At 42.3% G+C, this 22474-nt stretch overlaps 2 protein-coding genes across 2 annotated transcripts in view; both read left to right on the forward strand.

Moving 5' to 3' along the window:
- The window catches only part of LOC126284308 (arylsulfatase B-like), a 197602-nt gene that overhangs the window by 9460 nt on the left and 165668 nt on the right, over window positions 1–22474 (forward strand). The window lies entirely within an intron of this gene.
- LOC126285108 (uncharacterized) overlaps window positions 1–22474 on the forward strand; it is a 112120-nt gene that overhangs the window by 5041 nt on the left and 84605 nt on the right. Inside the window, exon 4 of the mRNA XM_049984432.1 lies at window positions 1033–1256. Within this exon, the coding sequence (XP_049840389.1) occupies window positions 1033–1256 (224 nt within the window). The remainder of the gene's footprint in view (window positions 1–1032; window positions 1257–22474) is intronic.

Genomic DNA, 22474 nt, shown 5'->3' on the forward strand with positions numbered 1-22474 from the left:
AATTTTGTTTTTATGGTGATTTCACGAATTTCCGAAACGAGTGTTAGTCCGAATTTCTGTCATTAGTTACTATTATTAAAACCATGTGCAGCTTCACTTTGGTATGCCACAGACTGTGTGGTTGTAATTGAAGGATGCTGTTCTTAAGTGTAGTGATGGTGAATACTGCTGGTCTAACATTTGAGGGGTCACACTGTGGGAGGTTTGGGAGTCCGGAGAGAATTCAGAGATCCCATAGTTCAGTATCTATAGCGTTGCAGTACGTTCGACATGTCTTGCTACTGTTCACTATAACTAAGATGACTGGAAAAAACTGATACTTATTCGTTCTTTTCCACAAAAAATTATTAATTGGCAAATAATTTAAACAAATGTATCATTAATTTTTAAAATAAGTAGCTGTCTCATCAGTATGCACGGTTAACACTCAGGGAAACGCTAAAACACTCGCTCAGGGATATGTTAAATAATTCGTGTGAACTACTACAGTAAACTTTAAGCTCATTCATTCTCTTTAATGGTCTCCAGTAGGACCCATCGCACCACGGTCGATAAGCGATTTTATTTATACGTGTAATATATTACATTAAACCAAGGTTGTTTCGTCGACTGTCAGGCTTCACATGGTAGTCTCAAAACAGGTGCCCATTACTTTCTTAGCGTTATTAACAAAATACTTCTCAAGGTTCTTATGTCACATGAGAAAAGACAAGTCAGCAAGTGTTGGTGGCCAGGTGAAAATTTCATTCCTCCCGAGAGTATATTCGTCTTACTAGGTAATAACTTTGAGCTCCGGCCATCAAGTGAAATCAAGAGCACGGTGAACACGTACGGCTTCAGCAGAAACAGTATCTACTATACACTACAGTGGCATAGCGGCTTCTTTTTCAGTCATACACTGCGATGCCACGAAGTGAGCCTATCTTTTTCTCAGTGAGGTATTGCTCTGCGGTTCCCAGCAGGTGTGCAGCCCCACGCATTTACTCTCTAGGCGTCAGCGCTGTGACTAATGCATCCCTCGTGTTGTTGCAGGCATGCAGGGCCACGTGATCCTGGGAGACGAGGTGCACGCGCTGCCCGAGGGCAAGATCCTGCCGCAGTACCTCAAGGACCTGGGCTACGTCACCAGGGCCATCGGCAAGTGGCACCTGGGCCACTACTCCAAGGTCTACACGCCCACCTACCGCGGGTTCGACTCCCACCTCGGCTACTGGAACGCCGGCGTCGGCTACTACGACTACATATTTGCAGACAGGGTAACCATATCGCTTCTTTCCAGCGATAGAAATAAGCTCAGAAGTTCTCAGTCCTACTGGGCTGGAGAATCATTCATGAATGTATGTACGACACATACACACATTCACGAATGGAACCACACATGATGGAGCAAAATTGAATCAAATCAGCTTGCAAGATAAACAGCCCCAAAAATGTTGGTATCAAAGGCAAAAATTACCATTATCCATCAGTACAGTTATTAGTATCAGCTTCTCATTAAGCAATAAACTATACAGCGGCAAACTTTTTGGCCACTAAATAGTCGGCATTTCAGTCACCGACAAGAAGTGGAAACAGGTAGTGTAATTCTCACCACACTGAAATTATGTTGGTTTTTCAGTGCCAGACATCTCTTCCTCGGATGACATTAACTACTATTGTCTCTCACAAGAAACTGCTTTCCCATCTGTTTTTCTGTTTTATATAATTACCAGTGCTCTGCCAGTGTATAGTCGGTACAGATGCTTCCATCTTTTCCTAGTGGCTGTTCTCAGACGGTACTGGTAGTATTGTGTATGTGATCGACAAGAAAAGGAGCAAATAGTGGGACCACATTTCACTTATAGACCATATTCGATTGTGGATTTAGGTTTACCTTTGCCACATTTAGCACTTTTACGTACACGATCGTTAGCACAATGGATGGCCAATTCGATGATATGGCTCCCTTAAGTAACCTATGCTTAACATTTCGACGCACAAAATATTTCTTAAACTAACGTACGGTACTGATTTCCTGTCACCCTGTTTCACCCTGTTGCGGCTACTCACAGAGTGATTTTTACTGAGAAGGTCTTGTTCTCAAGTTTTAATTACGCACTTATTGTAGTTTGCTGACTGGTTTCATTCCAACGAATTTACTGGCCCGATTGTTTTTGAAATCGTGGTTAATATGAACCTGTGAACCACAAGCAGCAACACCGACGAAGATCGTGTAGACACGTTTGTTCTTCATAGCCTTATCGTAAGGAAGCGTGCACATCTAAATCTCAGGATTGCAGATAATCTGTCATCCAAAAACATAACCCAATGCCTCAAGTGCTCCAGGCTGTGTCCACATTTGACGATCAGTTCCGAACGTTCTGTACGCCGCCACACTTTTTTGTAGTCCACTGCAGCATTACTGTACAATGCAGGCCGTAGAAATGTCGTACCGACATTAACGACACCCTGTCCTACGGTATTCGCATATGCGACGAAGAAAAAGTAACTCTTCATGCGCCATGGTGTGACTCTAGTACCTTAGATTTTACTCTTATACATTATACATGCCAGAGGCAGCAGAACGGTGCAATGTGTTGCTAAAACGCCTGTCCACTTATGATAAACAATTAAGTTCTTTTATTTTTTTTACAAGGATTGTCATTCAAATCTCTTCAGCGTAATCCTTATATTTAGGTACGTTTCAGCGGTTAACCTGTTACAGTTTTCATACTATGACTGTGTATAATTTCAATGAGTTGAATAAGGCCTCCAAAGGTTGGAACAATATTCTAGGATTGGCTGCACTGACGTATTACAATGTTTTCTTTTACATATGTACTGCGTTTTCCCAGAACTCTTCCAACATTTCAGAAGTCACCTCTTCCAACATATTTATGTTTTCTATCGACCTCTCTGATACTGATTTCACGCTTTCGTTTCATTTCACCCATCTTTGAAATATTACTCCAGGTATTTAAGGAATGTGACGAGTTCTATAAGGCTATCACAAAACTTGTAATAATATACTGCAATCGGCGGCAGCATATGAACGGCTAACTGCTCTGTAGGTCAAGCACGTGCCTACGCAGTGTGGAGTGGGTTTGATGATTTCGTTTTAAGCAGAAAATATCGTAGTTTTCCACTAGATGTTAAGGACGAGCTTTATGTTTTCTTGTTTCGTGCTGTTACGTAGAAAACGACTCCAACAGAGGCTTTTGTCTTCCTATTACCGTTAGGTTTCGTAGTTTCATGTTGTGATAAAGAAGTCGATATCTTTGTCTTCTTGATTTCTAATTGTCCTTGTATAAGACTTGGAGAACAACACGACCCCCTCTCCCATTGGTAGTTGAGTGTTGCTTTTTCGCCCGGCAGGGAGCCCACGGGTACGACCTGCGCGAGAACCTGACGACGGCGTGGCAGTACAACGGCAAGTACGCGACGGACGTGTTCACCGAGGAGGCGGAGCGGCTGATCCGGGAGCACGACGCGGAGCGCCCGCTGTTCCTCTACTTCGCGCACCTCGCCTGCCACCCCGGGGACCACTCGCAGCTCATCAACGCCCCGCAGGACCTCATCAACAGCTTCTCCTACATCTCGCACCCCGACCGCCGCATACTCGCAGGTGAGCCGGGCCGCACTCTCTTACTGCTTTCCGTCCTCCTGTGAACGCCTTCACCACCGGTGAGCTGATGCTCGGATGGAACGATAAGTGTGCGAAGTGGCACTTCAGACTTGTTTTAACAGCTGACGGAACTAATGTAAGTGAAATGTTATCTGTTATACTTGTGTACCACGGACTGTAGACTACGGTATAATAAATGGGAGTGTTCTTGTGTTGACAGCGGTGATGGCGAAGATGGACGAGTCGGTGGGGCGTGTGGTGACAGCCCTGCACGAGCGCGACATGCTCAACAACTCCATCATAGTGTTCGTCGCCGACAACGGGGCGGGCAGCGACGTCAACTGGGGCTCCAACTTCCCGTTCAGAGGCGTGAGTCGACTTCTCCTTCACTCTCGTACAGTCTGGAGTCTTGTGTTGTGTTACTTTTGAAACTTGTGTTACAGTCCGACTACAGTAAACAAAGTACGAATACCCATACAAAAGAAAGTGAAAACATGTAGTATACGTAGACCAGATTGTAGCAACTACTGACGTAAAAAAATAATTCGGTAGGGGACGTCTACATTTCTTATATATTGTATACAGGCGATGCCAATCCGTACAAAAGTATGTAACTGGGGACATACTACTTGGAATAGGTTAAATTAGTGTTAAAATCATGGGTCAAGAAGCACATCCTAAATTTTTCCAGACTGGTTTTGACGCTTCGGTTCAGCGATAGCGGAAATCTGTATAAATAAATGGTGACTGTGATGAACGGTAGAACTGTGTAGAGGACAGCTCAGGCTGTTGCCCGTACTAATTGCGCTGTTGTATGTTCATAATATTTATTTATTTATTTATTTTTGACGCAGGAGGCATTACTTCTTGACCCGACCTCGTATGTTCCCCATGTGCAATGTATACAGCACTCTTGCCAATGTGCTGTCTCTAGGAACGCTGAAGATAGTTTGCGAAGTGTGTGACATTATACATAACACGTTATATGACATGTGGTGAGTGACGTGCTGTGACGTGTCCTGCTGTTTTGTTTGCAGATAAAGAACAGCCTGTGGGAGGGTGCGGTGCACGGCGTGGCTGCTGTGTGGAGCCCCCTGCTGCAGAACACGTCCAGAGTGGACCACGAGCTGATGCACATATCGGACTGGCTGCCCACGCTGTACGCCGCAGCAGGTACGTTCAGGGGAGAGAGAGGGAGGGGGGGGGGGGGGAGACGAGATGGGGAATTACCAGAAAAAAGTCTATCATATGTGGCACGTCCTACGAAGTCTCAGTGTGTGGCTTCTCCCAAACCCTAACAGGCTCAAATGGCTCTGAGCACTATGGGACTTAACATCTGAGATCATCAGTTCCATAGAACTTAGAACTAATTAAACCTAACTGACATAAGGACATCACACATATCCATGTCCGAGTCTGGATTCGAACCTGCGACGCCGGCTGGGGTGGCCGAGCGGTTCTAGGCGCTACAGTCTGGAACCGCGCAACCACTACGGTCGCAGGTTCGATTCCTGCCTCCGGCATGGATGTGTGTGATGTCCTTAGGTTAGTTAGGTTTAAGTAGTTCTAAGTTCTAGGGGACTGATGACCTCAGCAGTAAAGTCCCATAGTGCTCAGAGCCATCTGAACCATTTGAACCTGCGACCGTAGCAGCCGCGTGGTTGTGGACTGAAGCGCCTACAATCGCTCGGCCATACAACAGGGTGATTAACTGATCTCACTGCGTAGATAGTGATACTCTGTGACAAGAGGGACAGAGTGGTACATAGCCGTAGAACCACCATCATTAGGCCACAACAGGTGGATAAACTGAAATGTAAAGTAGTATGAAATGGAAAGGTGTGGTGGGGGAATACGGGTAGTGCGATCGATAACAGTCCCGTATCACTAATGTCGGATTGCAGTAGGATTTTGGGACGTGTACTGTGTTCGAATATTATGAACTACCTCGAAGACAGTTTACTGAAAAATAGACAACACGGATTCGGATAATATCGTTCTTGTAAAACATAGCTAGCTCTTTGGTCACAAAAATTAATGAGTGCCATCGAAAGTTCATGTCGATTCCATAGTTTTAGATTCCAAGAAGGCTTTTGACACCATTCCAAATTGCTAGAATATGGAGTCTCAGTTTTGCGACTGTATTCGTGATTTCTTTTCAGAAAGGTAGCAGTTCGTAGTAATTGAGGGAAATTCATCGAGTAAAACAAAAGTAATATAAGGGATTCCCCAAGGACATGTTATAGCTCCTCGTCTGCTCTTGGGCTTTATAAACGATTTACAAGACTATCTGAGCAGCTCTCTTAGATGGTCTGTTGTTACCGTCTTGTAAAGTCGCAATACGATTGAAATAAATTGCATTATGATTTAGACAAGACATCTGAATGCTGTGGATGTCTAAATAATTAAAGGTGTGAAGCCATCTACTTGAGCATTGAGAGAAATCCGCTGAATTTGGTCGCACGATAAATCATACAAATGTAAAGCTTGTTAATTCATACAAATACTTAGTCATTACAACTGGCAAGAACTTAAATTGGAACGATCACGTGGATAATGTTGTGGGGAACCAAACACTGCCATTTATTGTTAGAACACTTAGAAAATGCAACAGGTCTACTAAAGGTCTACCACGCTTGTCCACTCACTTCTGGAGTATTGCTGTATGGTGTGGGATCCGTATCAGGTGAGACTGACGGAGAACATCGGAAAAGTTCAGAGAAGGGTAGCTCGTTTTGTAGGGGGAGGGTGTGTCACAGATATGGCACGAGAAATGGGGTGGAAAAACAAAGGTGTCCTTCGTTGCGGCTGGATTTTCACATAAAATCCCAATCACCAACATTCTCCTCTTAATGCAAAATATTTTGTTAGCACTCACCTACAGAGGGAGAAATGATCATCGTAATAAAATAAGAGAAATCAGAGCTTGCACGGAAATATTTAAGTGTTCGTTTTTCTCATGAACTTTTCTGGAATGGAACTATAGAGAAATAGCTTGAACGTGTTTCGATGACCACTCTGCCATGCACTTAACTGCGAATTTTATGGTAATCATTTAAAGGTAGACATCTGAAACTATTTAGGAAGTCGGGATTTTTTACGCAACTCTTGATTTTGAAATGGAAGAGTCATGTGACATATCAAGCAGACAGAGAATTGAACTAGAAGAAGTATGGCGTCTTTCATTTGATCACAGCGTTATCCATTCTCGAATTCTGTTGCATCCTGTATTGTACAAAGCTAATTCTGGTGATGGCACTTCGAGGGTAAATGATGAGCTCGAGGCGTTGTCCATCTCGTTACAAGGTTTCTGTCATCCGTATCACCGTTCTGCGTGGACTTTAATCAATACATGTATCGGAATGAGAGGGCAAGCAGCAGGTACCCGATTTCTAAAGTGTTCATTTACGGCTGACAGCTTTTCCCCATGAGCTGCGGGTAGTATTGCGCTGTGGATTTCATAAATGAACCATGCCGGAAAGGCAGTCGTTGCTCCCGTTTTCGATCCCCCTGCTTCGGGTTTCTTTGCGACTGGTTGAAATGCTCAGAGATAACACGGGTGATTCTCTCTCCTGATACGTGATCGATATCAACGTGTACTTTTTGTGTTAACGCTATCAGCTTTCACGTCACCTGCAAGGAAAAACAATCAGATAAAACTGCGTAATGAAGAAAGCTGACTTCAAAAGAAATGCAACTTTGTTTTTCTTTTGTAACTGTCGACGTATAATACATAAACAAACGCGATCTGAAAAAAAAACTTTTTACTGCCGGCTACAACTTTCAATCTGCGTTTCAGATCATCTTCAGGTCTAGGTTGGGACAAAAAGGCAACAACAATAAAAATGTTACAGAAGTGCGATGTCAGAAACACGTCTCTAATGCTTTGTAGAAATAAGAACAATATATTACGAACCCACACATATATTGGGCCGAAAAGTGCAGTTCGTCACCAGTTGTGTGGAACTAACATAAAAACCACGTGTGCCATGTGCGTAAGTCATAGATCGGAAGATGAAAACAATGTAAAGTTAATTATGCGTATATAGTTCATAAAAAAGAAGTTAATAACAATTAAGACTTAAAAGACACGTTACTCTGATAATATTCGTTGCAATATAAAAGACAGAAAACATCATGCATCGTTCATTTCGCATGCGTTTATATATTTTAATAAACAGAGCAAAATTACCAGATCTATTTGAAAGTTTAAGAACTTGCCTTCATTTAGTTATTAATTCTCTGTCTGTTTGAAATGTCCATTGACCTCTACTCCATTTGAAAATGAAAAGTTGCATCCAACATGGAAGCTTCCAAAATGGCTACTGTGAGGGTAACAATGCTACATAGGTTTTCCCACTACCCCACATCATACTGTTTGACTTACCCAGCTGCTTTTGCTTCAGAATAAGGGATCCACACCTGTGGCCCGACCTGTAGTTGGCTCACCTACAAATCCAATTCAGGCTATGGAATATATTCCAGCTCTTGGTAGACGGTGTTCTTTTTGAAATTATTACTTTATGACACACTGGGTAGTAGTCAAATATGACAATAGCTGTAATTAACTTCTCATATATACTGCTGTGATAACCACATTGAATTGCTAATAAATGTTTTACTTTCACGTACATCTTATTGGTCCCAGAACATTGTGTATAATTATAAAGCAGTGCTTCTACAATCAAGCTATTACAACTTTAGTCTTCACAATACTGGCGCTACCTTTGTATAGATTTTGAAAGGTCTGACGCCATGCACCTTTCCTGTGACTAGCTACTATCATCTCGGAACAATAAAATACATCTTTCTGCTCCCATTCATCAACTCCTTTTACAAATGTCATTTATTATGACTTTTGTAATAGGAAACAAAAAGGCTTTCGTTACAGTGTGGGTGTAGTTTAGCAGACAGTCCATCGGGTATTAAAATTTGAAATTCCTTAAAAGCAATTTTATTGTCGTTTTGATGGCACCTATTTAGCAAGCACTATTACATTTAGAAATCCCTTAAAAGCTAATGTCGTTTTCATTGCAGCTAGATCCAATGCAGCTGTTTTGTATGTACACACTGAAGCCTCAATGTAGGCCCATACCCTTGTCGCTTACACCGGCCAGAGTGGCCGAGCGGTTGTAGGCGCTTCAGTCTGGAACCGCGTGACCGCTACGGTCGCAGGTTCGAATTCTGCATCGAGCAAGGATGTGTATGATGTTCTTAGGTTAATGAGGTGTAGGTAGTTCTAAGTTCTAGGGGACTGATGACCTCAGATGTTACGTCCCATAGTGCTCAGAGCCAATTGAACTATTATCCGAACCTTGTCGCTTACGGGGCTGTCTTTCGCAGGAGGTAATGCGTCCGACCTGCCGGACGACCTGGACGGGGTGAACATGTGGCCGCGGCTGGTCTCTGGAGAGCCCAGCCAGCGCACGGAGATACTCCTCAACTACGACGAAGTGGCTGAGAACGGCGCCGTCCGCGTCGGCGACTGGAAGCTCGTCAAAGGTCAGTAGCTGCGTTTTCTGTAACCTGTCAAATATTATTCTGTATTAATATTCAGTGAAATCGTATTTCGTAGATCGAAAATGTATTGTGAATTTTTGCTGCCTTAAGGCAACTCAGTGATAAGTAGTAAAGTTGATGAGATATTTAGGTGGAAGGATTCTGTCACGTATTTATATGACAGTAAAATTTTGTGAACAGATTTTGGCCATGAAGGATAAGGAAGCATATACCAAAAAACCTGGGTTCGACAGGGCACAGTAAGATTTAATAATTGTTGAAGAGCAGGGGCACATTTCTTACTTTGTGCTGTGGAAACCTGTGTCGACGGTACTAAAGAAGGAAAGTGTGCAATATAGAAAGTGGTTACTCATATGGTGTTCGCACATCGTGTAGTGGTTTCTGTGAGATGTGTGCAACACCAGCTGGCAGCCCTAACAAGTGGTCAAAGAAGGGTGGCTACATTTATCTACATAATTTAATGCACACTGCGCCTTCTGAGGTGAGAAAAAGAGTGGCAGTTATGGGAGGAATGGAAGAGTATGAAGAAGTAGGAGTTTCTATGAAGTTGGGTCATTTAGTGCAAATTTAATGTAGTAAGTTGTTTGAATCGAAACCGTAAGCGGTGTGGTGGTGCGCCAGGTGTGCAGAACAACGACTACTACGCCGGGGCGAGCGGCGCTGAGGACCCGCTGTTCACGCCGGCCTACGACGTAGAGGAGGTGCTGGCCAGTCCAGTGGGGCAGGCGATCTCCAGCGTGGTCGGGGCGTCCCCGGCGGCGGAGGACGTGCTGCGGCTGCGCGCTGAGGCGACCGTGTCCTGCCCGGAGCGGCCCGCGCACGGGCTGTGCAACATCACGAGCAGCAGCGGCTGGTGCGTCTTCAACATCAGGCAGGACCCGTGCGAGGCGGGCGACGGCCAGCCGGCCGACATGCCGGAGGGCCTGGTGGACACTCTGCTGGAGCGGCTGGAGACGCTGTCGCAGCCGCTGATGCCGCAGCCGGGGGCCAACGTCACGCAGACGGACCTCGCCGACCCCAAGCGCTGGAACAACACCTGGGTGCCCTGGGTCGACTGCATCGCCGACAACGCAGACCCCATGTGCAACGTCGTCACGTAGTGGCCGCTCTCTCTTTCAGCACTCACTTTGCCTCAATAGTGTGATGTAGCTATGTAAAGAACAATAAATGGCTGTCACATATCGTACTTCTTGAATTTTTCTCAACAGTATGTACGTTAATACCAATTCCAGTACAAATCTTACAACCATTACCTTAATTAACTTGTTGAAATACCAATATTCCTTCACCAACCTGATGATCAGCTGTGGTCCTGAAAAGGAAAAGATGAAGCTTTGGCTACCATTCCAGTCTACAAACTGTTCATAAATTCTTCATGTCAGTGACAGCATTCAAACGGAAGCTGGGATAGGAACTGTTGAAGAACCGGATGTATCTAAAAATAGCAACGAAGTCTGGAAATCATGGAAACATCTCAATAACGATACAATTAAGATTACTTCACATTACAATAACGCTGTAGACCAGGTAACTTATGAATGGAGAAGTCAGACACGAAGCCGAAGTGCCTGAAATACAATATGTAGGTGTGAACGAATGTGACGCTCTTACTAGCCTATTTCAGATACTAGAACTCAAAGTGGCTGTCAAGAAAAAGAAAACCGCTAGAGTTGTCGGCTTATACGAAATCCCATTACAACAAAGTAAGACCTGTCAACAAAATAATAGATTCTACAGGTCCTCAACACTTGCATCAGAAGTATAGCTCATCTTAAACCAAGCAAGGGAAAGAAACGACTCCCAAGCACTATAGACAAGTTAGCCTTTCCAGCCGCCTTTACAAACAGCTAGAACGTGTATTTCTGAACAGATTTGTATGTGTCATTGGTCCTCTGCTTGCATCGTTTCAACTTGGGCGTAGCTGCTCAGGGCAGCTTTTGAATCTCAGTAAAATATGAGTTTGAAACTCTTCATGTTACTAGTGTGGCTTTAGCGGATCTGACAACAGCATATGACATTGTCAGTCAGTCGCTACTACATAAATTCTGCAACCCTCCCACCAGGTACTACATTTCACCGAGTTTATCAGCTTATTTCTGCAACGGTGATTGTTTTTCGTTGACTTCCAAAGACTTAGTACTGACTGGAGAGCACAGAAAAATGGCTTACTTTAGGAAGTGGACCACCTCCACCGCTCTTCGACATGTAGCACAAGAATCAACCGCTGACTCTTAATAAATTAAATTTTCTCTGTGCTGATGATACATCCCTTGCTGTTCGTAGCAAAAATTTTGTTGCACTGCCGAGAGATCTGACAAATGCCAACAGAAAATTATCAGGGTACTATAATTCGAACCTGCTACGAAAGAACTCTTCCAAGATAAGTGTGTGCATTCGATCAACAGAACAGAAAAAAGCGCGACAATGTCAGAAACTCTATTATAGCATTATCCTCTCTAAAATATTTGAACAATAGTCATTGCTAAGGACCGATGGCCTGAATGCCATTCATATTATAACTCCAACCACAACCCCGGGGAATCTGTGGGAAGACCAGACTAACCTGTGATAACTGAAGAGAGGACGTAGCCTTTTGAGTAGTTACAGCAACTACTCTGTGGATGACGTACTGATCAGACCTTGTAATACTATCTTACACAGGATTTATGTAATGGGAATGAATGTCAGAAAACAATCAAAAGCCACGTACAGTATTAATTTTACCTGATGGCAAGGCTCTCTACAGGGCAGCTTAATGATGACGTCAATTTCTTGGCGACTATTCAGAAAGAAATTATCAGGAACAACAAAACTAACATTTTGCGGGTCGAAGCATGGAATCTTGATATGAAACTTCCTGGCAGATTAAAACTGTGTGCCGGACCGAGACTCGAACTCGTGACCTTTGTCTTTCTCCAGCAAGTGCTCTACCAACTGAGCTATCCTAGCACGACTCACGCCCCACCCTCACAGCTTTACTTCTGCCAGTATCTCATCTCCTACCTTCCAAAGCTGTGAGGACGGGGCGTGAGTCATGCTCGGGTTGCTCAGTTGGTAGAGCACTTGCCCGCGAAAGGCAAAGGTCCCGAGTTCGTGTCTAGGTCCGACACACAGTTTTAATGTGCCAGGAAGGTTCATATCAGCGCACACTCCGCTGCAGAGTGATAAACTCATTATGGAATGTTGGATCCTTAAATGTGTTGGATATGCTGAAGAATTTAGAAACGGAAATGGATAAGCTAAAGTTAGATAAAATGAGAGTTAGTGAGGCGGGAGAATAAGGACTTTGGATCAATGAACACAGGCTCATAAATACAATATCCAACCGGTGTAATGTAAGACTAGCTCTAATAACAAATAAGTAGAGAAATACAGGAATATTATGAACAGCATACTGAAGATACTGTAGAAGTCAAAATGAACACGAAGTCAACACACGACATGGTAATACAAGTTTATGTGCCTAGTAGGTTCGCAGGGCATACTTGACGAGAAAAAAACTAAATTATTTAGATTATTTAAATTATTTAGATTATTTAATATTGAATCGTAGTGAGGGATCGGAATTTATTTGTAGGAAAAGGAAAAGACAGAAATATGTTGGGAGACCATGGGCTCAGCTACACAGATGAAAGGGGTAGTTTTGTGGTATAGCTTTGTTTAATCATTGCTGCCAGTTGGTTTAAGACTCATGAATGAAGGAAGTATGCAGCAGTAGGGGCTGGAGACACCAGAAAAATGCAGATGGTCAACATAACACCAAGACAGAGATTTCAAAACTAGGTTTTAAACTGAAAAACAAATACAGGAGAAAGAGTGGATCCTGACCTTAATTTATTTGTTAAGAATTGTACATTAAAAATGAAAAAATACAGGTAAGTAGGAAATTAATAAGATAAGATGTGGAGCTCAGTCACTCCCCTCGTTGGCCACAGGCGCACATCGCAGTGGGTTTGGTCGGCTGAGTTGGAGGAAGGGACAAACAGCGAGGTCATCGGTCCCATTGGATTTGGGAAGGATGGGGAAGGAAGTCGGCCGTGCCCTTTCAAAGGAACTATCCGGCGCATCGGAGTATTTGCAATCTGAAACCGTTCAGAAAACAAAATCGTGAAGTTACTTTACAATATTTTCAAACAAACGTGTTAATCTTCGAGGTCGATAACCTGCCAGTCTTTCGATAGCCAGAACCTTCGCCTACGCTCAGGCCATCTGATGTCAAGTCAGTCGAAAACCAGATGTAGTGAGAAATACATGCACTTGTCCGTGCACTTTTGTTTATGGCATTTGGTTCTCGCTTTTGTAAGTAAGGTTGGGTAAAGACAGCAGCTGAATATGGAAAAGAAAGATATGTACTTTATCTGATATCATACCTTCATTGTTTTATTGTTTCAACTGAACATTTATAGACAGTATTTGTATAGGTATTTTTGTTATTCCAAAATCTTCTGATTTCAATGTTTTTAGTTACCTGCCGGACTTTGTCGAGATGTATTTCTGTTACAGGCATGAAGTTTTAGCCGATGACAATTGTTTAACTCGTAGTGTTGTCCACCCTCAACCGTTTTTCGTGTTTTTATTCACTCAAAGTGAAATGTTAGGTACACTATTGCAAAAGGCAGTTTTTCGTTTACTCTGTTGGATGTTCTCTCGGAAGGGTTAGAAATTTTCCGGAAGATATTGGTACGATAATTTTAGAGCAATTTAAAGGAAAGAAAGTGGATAAGAAGTCTTAATTCATGGAAGCAAGACCTGCAGCAATATTAAAACGTTCAGCGCATCAAGCAGCTGTTTTAAATAGTGCTTTGAGGTATTTAAAAATGATTTCCAGAAAAAAAAAACGACAGCTGCTTGATACAAACATGAACGTCTCTTGCAGATAAATAAACAATGCCTTAACTCTTCGGGTCAATTGCCTTACATAGATGAGGCACATGAAGAAAAAAATGAAAGAAGCGGGGCCACCTCCTAAAACATTCGAAGCAGTAAGTGACCGCAGATAGCGGCTGTCCAGAATAAATTTTGCTCGTAAAATTTCACGTGTGGATTGTAACAGAGGTGTACTACGCAGATGGTTAGCAAGTTTGAACCCATTTTTAAACTGTAGCAACCCAAGGCATTGTAAGGAAAGTATCCCACTTTTGCAAGAGGCAATCAGTCTAATGGACGCAAGCACACCGTGTTTATCTCTAGATGTAAATAACTGCGACTAAACTACAGAAGAAGATAAAGGTGGTGAAGAGGACGAGACCAACTATTTGACATAGAATGAAGGAGTATTGAGACACGAAGAAATTGTAGACTTTGGCTGCGAGTGGGCACTGATTAAAATCGATTGGAAAGTTGGAAATTAGTGCCGGACCAGTGTTCGAACCTTGGTTTTCTGCTTACTAGGCAGATGCACTGACCACTGCGCCATCCAGACACAGTGGTCACTGCGGTTGCTCTCGCCACCCGAATTCTGAACTTACCCACACACTACTAATGCAGTGGCCCTTACCCATTATCTCCGTGACATTTCGCCGATTCCGGAAAGCGTTAGCCTGGTGCGGCTCATCGTTGAAAAGATCATTGGCCGTCCTCGCCCTAATTTTATATGTGTATATTTAACACTTTGCATATCTAGTTTGTATATTTTGTAAATAAATATATAATTTAAGTTAAAATGTATTTCATTTGATCCAATTGCGACAAAAACTAGAAAATAATACTGAACTGTTTTTGAGTGCAAATATGCGGCTTGCTGACGGCTCCACCAGTCTTGCTCCGTCTCCCGCGCCCCATGCCAGCTAGGAGCGGAGCAAGCTGTGGCACAAACGGTCCAGACTACAACCTATATGTTGTTGTTGTTGTCCTCAGTCCTGAGACTGGTTTGATGCAGCTCTCCATGCTACTCTATCCTGTGCAAGCTTCTTCATCACCCAGTACTTGCTGCAACCTACATTCTTCTGAATCTGCTTAGTGTACTCATCTCTCGGTCTCCCTCTACAATTTTTACCCTCCACACTGCCCTCCAATGCTAAATTTGTGATCCCTTGATGCCTCAAAACATGTCCTACCAACCGATCCCTTCTTCTAGTCAAGTTGTGCCACAAACTTCTCTTCTCCCCAATACTATTCAATACCTCCTCATTAGTTACGTGATCTATCCACCTTATCTTCAGTATTCTTCTGTAGGACCACATTTAGAAATCTTCTATTCTCTTCTTGTCCAAACTAGTTATCGTCCATGTTTCACTTCCATACATGGCTACACTCCAAACAAATACTTTCAGAAACGACTTCCTGATACATAAATCTATATTCGATGTTAACAAATTTCTCTTCTTCAGAAAAGCTTTCCTTGCCATTGCCAGTCTACATTTTATATCCTCTCTACTTCGACTATCATCACTTATTTTACTTCCTAAATAGCAAAATTCCTTTACTAATTTAAGTGTCTCATTTCCTAATCTAATTCCCTCAGCATCACCCGATTTAATTTGACTACATTCCATTATCCTCGTTTTGCTTTTGTTGATGTTCATCTTATATCCTCCTTTCAAGACACTGTCCATTCCGTTCAACTGCTCTTCCAAGTCCTTTGCCGTCTCTTACAGAATTACAATGTCATCGGCGAACCTCAAAGTTTTTACTTCTTCTCCATGAATTTTAATACCTACTCCAAATTTTTCTTTTGTTTCCTTTACTGCTTGCTCAATATACAGATTGAATAACATCGGGGAGAGGCTACAACCCTGTCTCACTCCTTTCCCAACCACTGCTTCCCTTTCATGCCCCTCGACTCTTATGACTGCCATCTGGTTTCTGTACAAATTGTAAATAGCCTTTCGCTCCCTGTATTTTACCCCTGCCACCTTTAGAATTTGAAAAAGAGTATTCCAGTCAACATTGTCAAAAGCTTTCTCTAAGTCTACAAATGCTAGAAACGTAGGTTTGCCTTTTCTTAATCTTTCTTCTGAGATAAGTCGTAAGGTCAGTATTGCATCACGTGTTTCAACATTTCTACAGAATCCGAACTAATCCTCCCCGAGGTCCGCATCTACCAATTTTTCCATTCGTCTGTAAAGAACTCGCGTTAGTATTTTGCAGTTGTGACTTATTAAACTGATAATTCGGTAATTTTCACATCTGTCAGCACCTGCTTTCTTTGGGATTGGAATTATTATATTCTTCTTAAAGTCTGAGGGTATTTCGCCTGTCTCATACATCTTGCTCACCTGTTGGTAGAGTTTTGTCATGACTGGCTCTCCCAAGGCCGTCAGTAGTTCTAATGGAATGTTGTCTACTCCGGGGGCCTTGTTTCGAATCAGGTCTTTCAGTGCTCTGTCAAACTCTTCACGCAGTATCGTATCTCCCATTTCGTCTTCATCTACATCCTCTTTCATTTCCATAATATTGTCCTCAAGTACATCGTTCTTGTAGTCTAACACTAATGCGACAGCAGCGCTCGGCGAGTGAAGAACGGCGTGAGGCATGCAGTTAATTTCAAATTCACGGCACAGTTGTTGTAATGTACACTTTTACCAAACCTTTTGCAGTCCTCCCTCATCCTGTAACATATTTTTATATGCAGAACGACATTTGGAAGTAAACTTATATAACCGTACTCGTCAATAGACACTGATTTGTTCTCGCTTGATAGAACCCCAATGGTTAAAAACTGAACACAATACAGCTGATAGCGAAAATAGGTACAACACACAAGCCGGCCGAGGTTGTGGAGCGGTTCTAGGTGCTACAGTCTGGAACCGTGCGACCACTACGGTCGCAGGTTCGAATCCTGCCTCGGGCATGGATGTGTGTGATGTCCTTAGGTTAGTTAGGTTTAAGTAGTTCTAAGTTCTAGGCGACTGATGACCTCAGAAGTTAAGTCCCATAGTGCCCAGAGCCATTTGAACCATAGGTGGAGAGTTCATTGTTGCCGGTTCCCAGTGACAGCTGGCGTACTACCATACACGTGCTTTCCGCTTGAAGAAACCATTAATCTTGATAATCTTGTCTGCCGCGTGCTTATGTAGAATTTGTCGCTTACTATCACCATCAGTGATGGCAACTAACAAGAAATGGAATAAAAATTTGCTAAATACCTAGCTATGATCACTTCTAATGCTCGCGTTGGCTACAAAATACAGAACACAACGCTCAGAGCACTACACAGCTCACCTTGGCTGTCGGAGAATACATGAAGTAGGTGCGCCAAACAAGGCTAAAATCACCATCATCGTTCGCGACTCCGCTATACAATCTGTCAATTATGTAAATTTGTCTGCATAGGTCAAACATGCAGGCATTTCACAACTAGGTATTCTGAACACTCCAGAGCCTTAAAAAGTGACAATACATGCTTCACTTTTTCAAACTAAGTCATAGAAGAAAAGCACCATCCAAATGAAACTGAAACTGTCGATAACGACAGTAAGGAACACACTCTACCAAAAGCTAATAATAGAGGATAACTACGACGCTGAAAAACCATTAATTCAAGGAAAGGAAACTCGGAACAAACTCACAATACTATGCAACAAGCACTATTTCGAACGCTTAATTTCTCAAAGTAAACATAGTGTATGAAACATGGTCGATACTCCAAAATCACCTGTTTCTCAACTCCTTTCGTCCCCCACCTCTCTCTCTCTCTCTCTCTCTCTCTCTCTCACACACACACACACACACACACACACACGCACACACACACACACACACAAGCACAAGCGCGCGCACACACACATACATACACACACACACAAACACACACACATATGCAAATCAAATAAGTTTCTCTAGCAGACGCACCATGAAAACTTGCAACAGAAGCATTCAAAATTAGCGTCGCACTGAACAAAAACAAAAGTTGAAACAAGTGAGCGTCGACAATAACTGCATCTCTCGGTGACTAGTGGACCGTTTGTTTACTCCCACATATTGTCCTGTGTACAAAAATGTGTGAGACCAGGTGTGGGCGAAGTGTAACAGGTGTGGAAGAATGTGTATGTAATTAAACCAAATAAAAAAGCACATCAGTGATGTACAACAAGATGGGAAATGCAAACCTAGGACACGCACCACCACTACTATCTAAAAAATACTTCAAAATGAATAACTCTCAGTGTGACATGGTGTAAAACCGTAAAAAGGCGTAAATGTAAATCAACCTCTACCGAACCATTTCCTCAAGATAATTCCAGGATAGCAAACAAAACGAAAATCGACAAGCATAATCTATAATTTTTATATCTACAATAGAAAACAACCACGAAACGTGTATAACATTTTTAAAAGAGTAAAGCGAGATAGGTGCCACATAGGTGCCGAAACACGTCAGGGTAAACAGAAAAAAGAATTGCAGTGTGTTTTGCAGCAGTCTGAGTTGAAAAACACAACTTCGAAGACAACACCATCCGAGGCTACCATCACAATAAGATGAGAAAATTACGTTATATGAACTCGTTATTTGTTGTCTTATGATTACCTGCGTCGACAGTCTTCGTTGTAGACCTAATTAATTCTGGGTGTCATGTTCATACATAAGTTCCACTACGTATCTACCATTCTCCTCAAATCCAGTAGGATGGATCTTTCCCTTCCTTATGTTCATTCGTCTTACCAAATGACATGCTATTGTTCAAGTAATCATTTTTGCAGCTTACAGAAGGTCAGTCATCTGTGCTTCTATTGAGACATGTAGCTTAATGTCATCCATGCACATCAGACGATTTAACACATTCTTTAAGCCGTTGCTGCTTTCGGTAACGAAACTATATCAATTTGAATGAAGTATAGATCGAATTGGATTTAGTGGAATAAAATAAGGGTCTCAAACTGCACCTTCTGTGTCTCTCAATCCCAATTGACTCAGTTATCATAGTTTTGTTGCCATTTGTCAGGTGTAGACGTGTCTTCTAGTGTTTCATCACTGACGTATGTGGCTTGGTGACTGAACTGTTGATTTTAATTTTTCTTCTTAGTATGTATTACCAGCATTTGTGAAGCATTTCGAACTGAACCGTTATTAACAAGCAGGTCACACTTACTTCTATACTCTCTTCCCTTTAGAATTATCACTCTCTGTAAGAACTCACTCAATAGACGAACTCGTGATTTGCCGTCTCAGATTTTATGCCTTCATTCTACCGTAACGGCTCTTTGTCACGACTAATATAGACTGAATAGTTGTATGCCGAAGTTTATCGCTTAAGAAATCAAATTTAACGTTGAATCTTCCTGGCAGATTAAAACTGTGGTCGGAGCGCGACTCAGACTCTGGAACTTTGCCTTTCGAGGGCAAATGCTCTACCGTCTGAGCTACCCAAGCACGATTCACACCCCATCCTCACAGCTCTACTTCTACCAGTATCTCGTCTCCTACCTTCCAAACTTTACAGAAGCTCTCTTGCGAACCTTGCAGAACTAGCACTCCTTAAAGAAAGGATATTACGAAGACATGGCTTAGCCACAGCCTGGAGGATGTTTCCAGAATGAGATTTTCACTCTGCAGCGGTGAGTGTGCTGATATGAATCTTCCTGGCAGATTAAAACTGTGTTTCATTTCTCTGCTAATAAATAACATTACCTTGCATTTATCGACATTTAAAGTGGATAGTCATTCATGACGAGCTGAAAACATTGAAGTGAGTGATTTTCGTTATCTGTAGTTACACAGCTAACAACTGCAGACTCAGAAGAGAAATGTAGTGTGTGCTTCTCAGCACTAGATAGCGATCTCTTCACACTCCCATCTTTCGACTCCAACACAGGTGCCTTCGTCAGATTGAAGTAGGTCTGATTACCTTCCTCAGCTGCTGGGATGAGTAGGCGCAATAAAATACTGTGTGACATCGAAAACATTTCGACAAGTGGTTCGAACATCTGAACAAGGCTAAACATTGTAATGGTAAAATAGGATTTAAGATAGGAAAAAATAGGATGAATTTGGTGACTTGCTTATCTGGTTGCTACAGCAACCTGCAGAGGTTGGCCCTCATTGTTGCAGAATGTCCCGTCTCATTTGTTTAAAGGTGCGGACTTCGCGTTGTATGTCCATCAGTACCAGGCTATCTTTCTTGATTCTGGGTAATTTCCATAATTGTTGTATTTCTTTCGTGGTCTCACTGAAATATTCCACAGGATCTTTTGTTACAGTCCATTTCAACAACTCTCAATTTGTTTTCATCTTTTCTAGTAAGTTTGACATGCTGGTCCTCTACTTTCAAGTTTGCTACATTTTCACCGCAGCACAGGTGTACAGTGTTCTCAAAACGTACCTTGAATCTCCAATAATCAATTTCTTCTAACAATTTTCTTAGCGTAAAGCATATATTAACTTCAGAACTGCATGATCATCTGAGAAGAACAAATGCACACAAACAGTGATACTTTCTTTATTTGAATTCCTGTTCCTGTGCATTTACTATTCCCTAAGTCTAAGTATAAGAAGAGAAAGAAAGCCGGCAGTCAGCGTGCCGACTCGCCGCGGTGCACAGCACAGCTATACGCGCCTGTGGAAGCACACAGAGAAGGCTAGTTAGCCTGCTAGTCAAGATACAGCTGAGCCATTACGGGTAGAACGTCATGAGCGCTCCACTATCTCTATAGCCTTTCTCACAAGATTTTACAGAAAGAACTCATAAAAAAATTTGCTTTTACGTTACGTAGAACCATATATGTCACCTACATGGTAAAGTGCCCATCGTCTCGCTAATGGTCATAGTTATTCAAAAATATTTGTCGATATGATTTTTGTGATAGGTGCATATTACACTGTATGTTGCTGCGGATGAAATGTAGCTAAGATATTTAATACTTCTCTACACTACAGGAGACCTCCATCTGTCTCCAACGTCGAGAAAAAGGAATTTACGTAGCGCTTTCATTTACGGTCGCACGCGTTCGAGAAAGATTTCTTCATAACATGCCTCACATTTCCCATATGCCTCGCGATATCGAAATCAGATTTTGGCAAACGATGACACGCAATACGGAGAGTATTTTGCCATATGCTTACCATAAGGAACTTCCTTATCTATGTCGATGTAACCGAAGCTACAGTTTTTATTTAATTTTTTTCAGTCCAGTATTGTAAGATTTAAAAATTCATTTATAGCTATCAAAATCAGAATATGCTAGTATGAAAATAAAGGTGCCATTTCTTCTCTTATGTTACAGCAAATCCGACACAATGTGATTCTCCGAAATATATTGACCTCTATGTCGTCAATTGCTTGTTTAATAAGACATTCTATTTCAAGTTTCTATCGCGATAGCTACTGAAAGGGAAATTTGTGCAGTTTATGGTGTGTTTTGGCAAAAAGCAAAATTTTACAAGACAATTACATAAACGCATGTGTTACTCGAAACGTGTAACTGCTGACAATTCTCTTAAGAAAAAAAGTTTAGCAACTCCGACGAAAATATATCCCGAATTCTGTTACAGGATCAGGGGAATCCTGCAACCCAGTGTATTTTTAATAACGGGCGACTGTGACTTAAACAAAACGATTTTCTTTGAGCACTGCAGTTATATTTGACATATGAAAAAGTACAGCAAATACTGTACCATCTTGCCGTTCTTGTCCCTGCACAGAGCGAGGGAATGAAACTTCTTACCTTTTAATTCACCAGTAATATTGACTTTCACGAATAGTTGGCAAGGTTCTGTGAGCAGGCAACGCGTTCACAGCTTCATAGTTACGAAAGAGTTTTATTGGGTCAGTTCTACTCTGTAGAGAAATCCAGCATTTTTCCATTAGAAATAACAAACGTGGTACCGGTGTGTCTCTGGATCACAATGTTATAAAAATATGATAGTCATAACTTTATGATCCACTTGAGAGTAGTCAAGGTTAAAATATATATACATTCCTGGAAATTGAAATAAGAACACCGTGAATTCATTGCCCCAGGAAGGGGAAACTTTATTGACACATTCCTGGGGTCAGATACATCACATGATCACACTGACAGAACCACAGGCACATAGACACAGGCAAGAGAGCATGCACAATGTCGGCACTAGTACAGTGTATATCCACCATTCGCAGCAATACAGGCTGCTATTCTCACATGGAGACTATCGTAGAGATGAAACTTCCTGGCAGATTAAAACTGTGTGCCCGACCGAGACTCGAACTCGGGACCTTTGCCTTTCGCGGGCAAGTGCTCTACCAACTGAGCTACCGAAGCACGACTCACGCCCGGTACTCACAGCTTTACTTCTGCCAGTATCCGTCTCCTACCTTCCAAACTTTACAGAAGCTCTTCTGCGAAACATGCAGAAGTAGCACTCCTGAAAGAAAGGATGCTGTGGAGACATGGCTTAGCCACAGCCTGGGGGATGTTTCCAGAATGAGATTT

The sequence above is a fragment of the Schistocerca gregaria genome, chromosome 8 (assembly GCF_023897955.1).
Source record: "Schistocerca gregaria isolate iqSchGreg1 chromosome 8, iqSchGreg1.2, whole genome shotgun sequence".
NCBI classification, from domain to species: domain Eukaryota; kingdom Metazoa; phylum Arthropoda; class Insecta; order Orthoptera; family Acrididae; genus Schistocerca; species Schistocerca gregaria.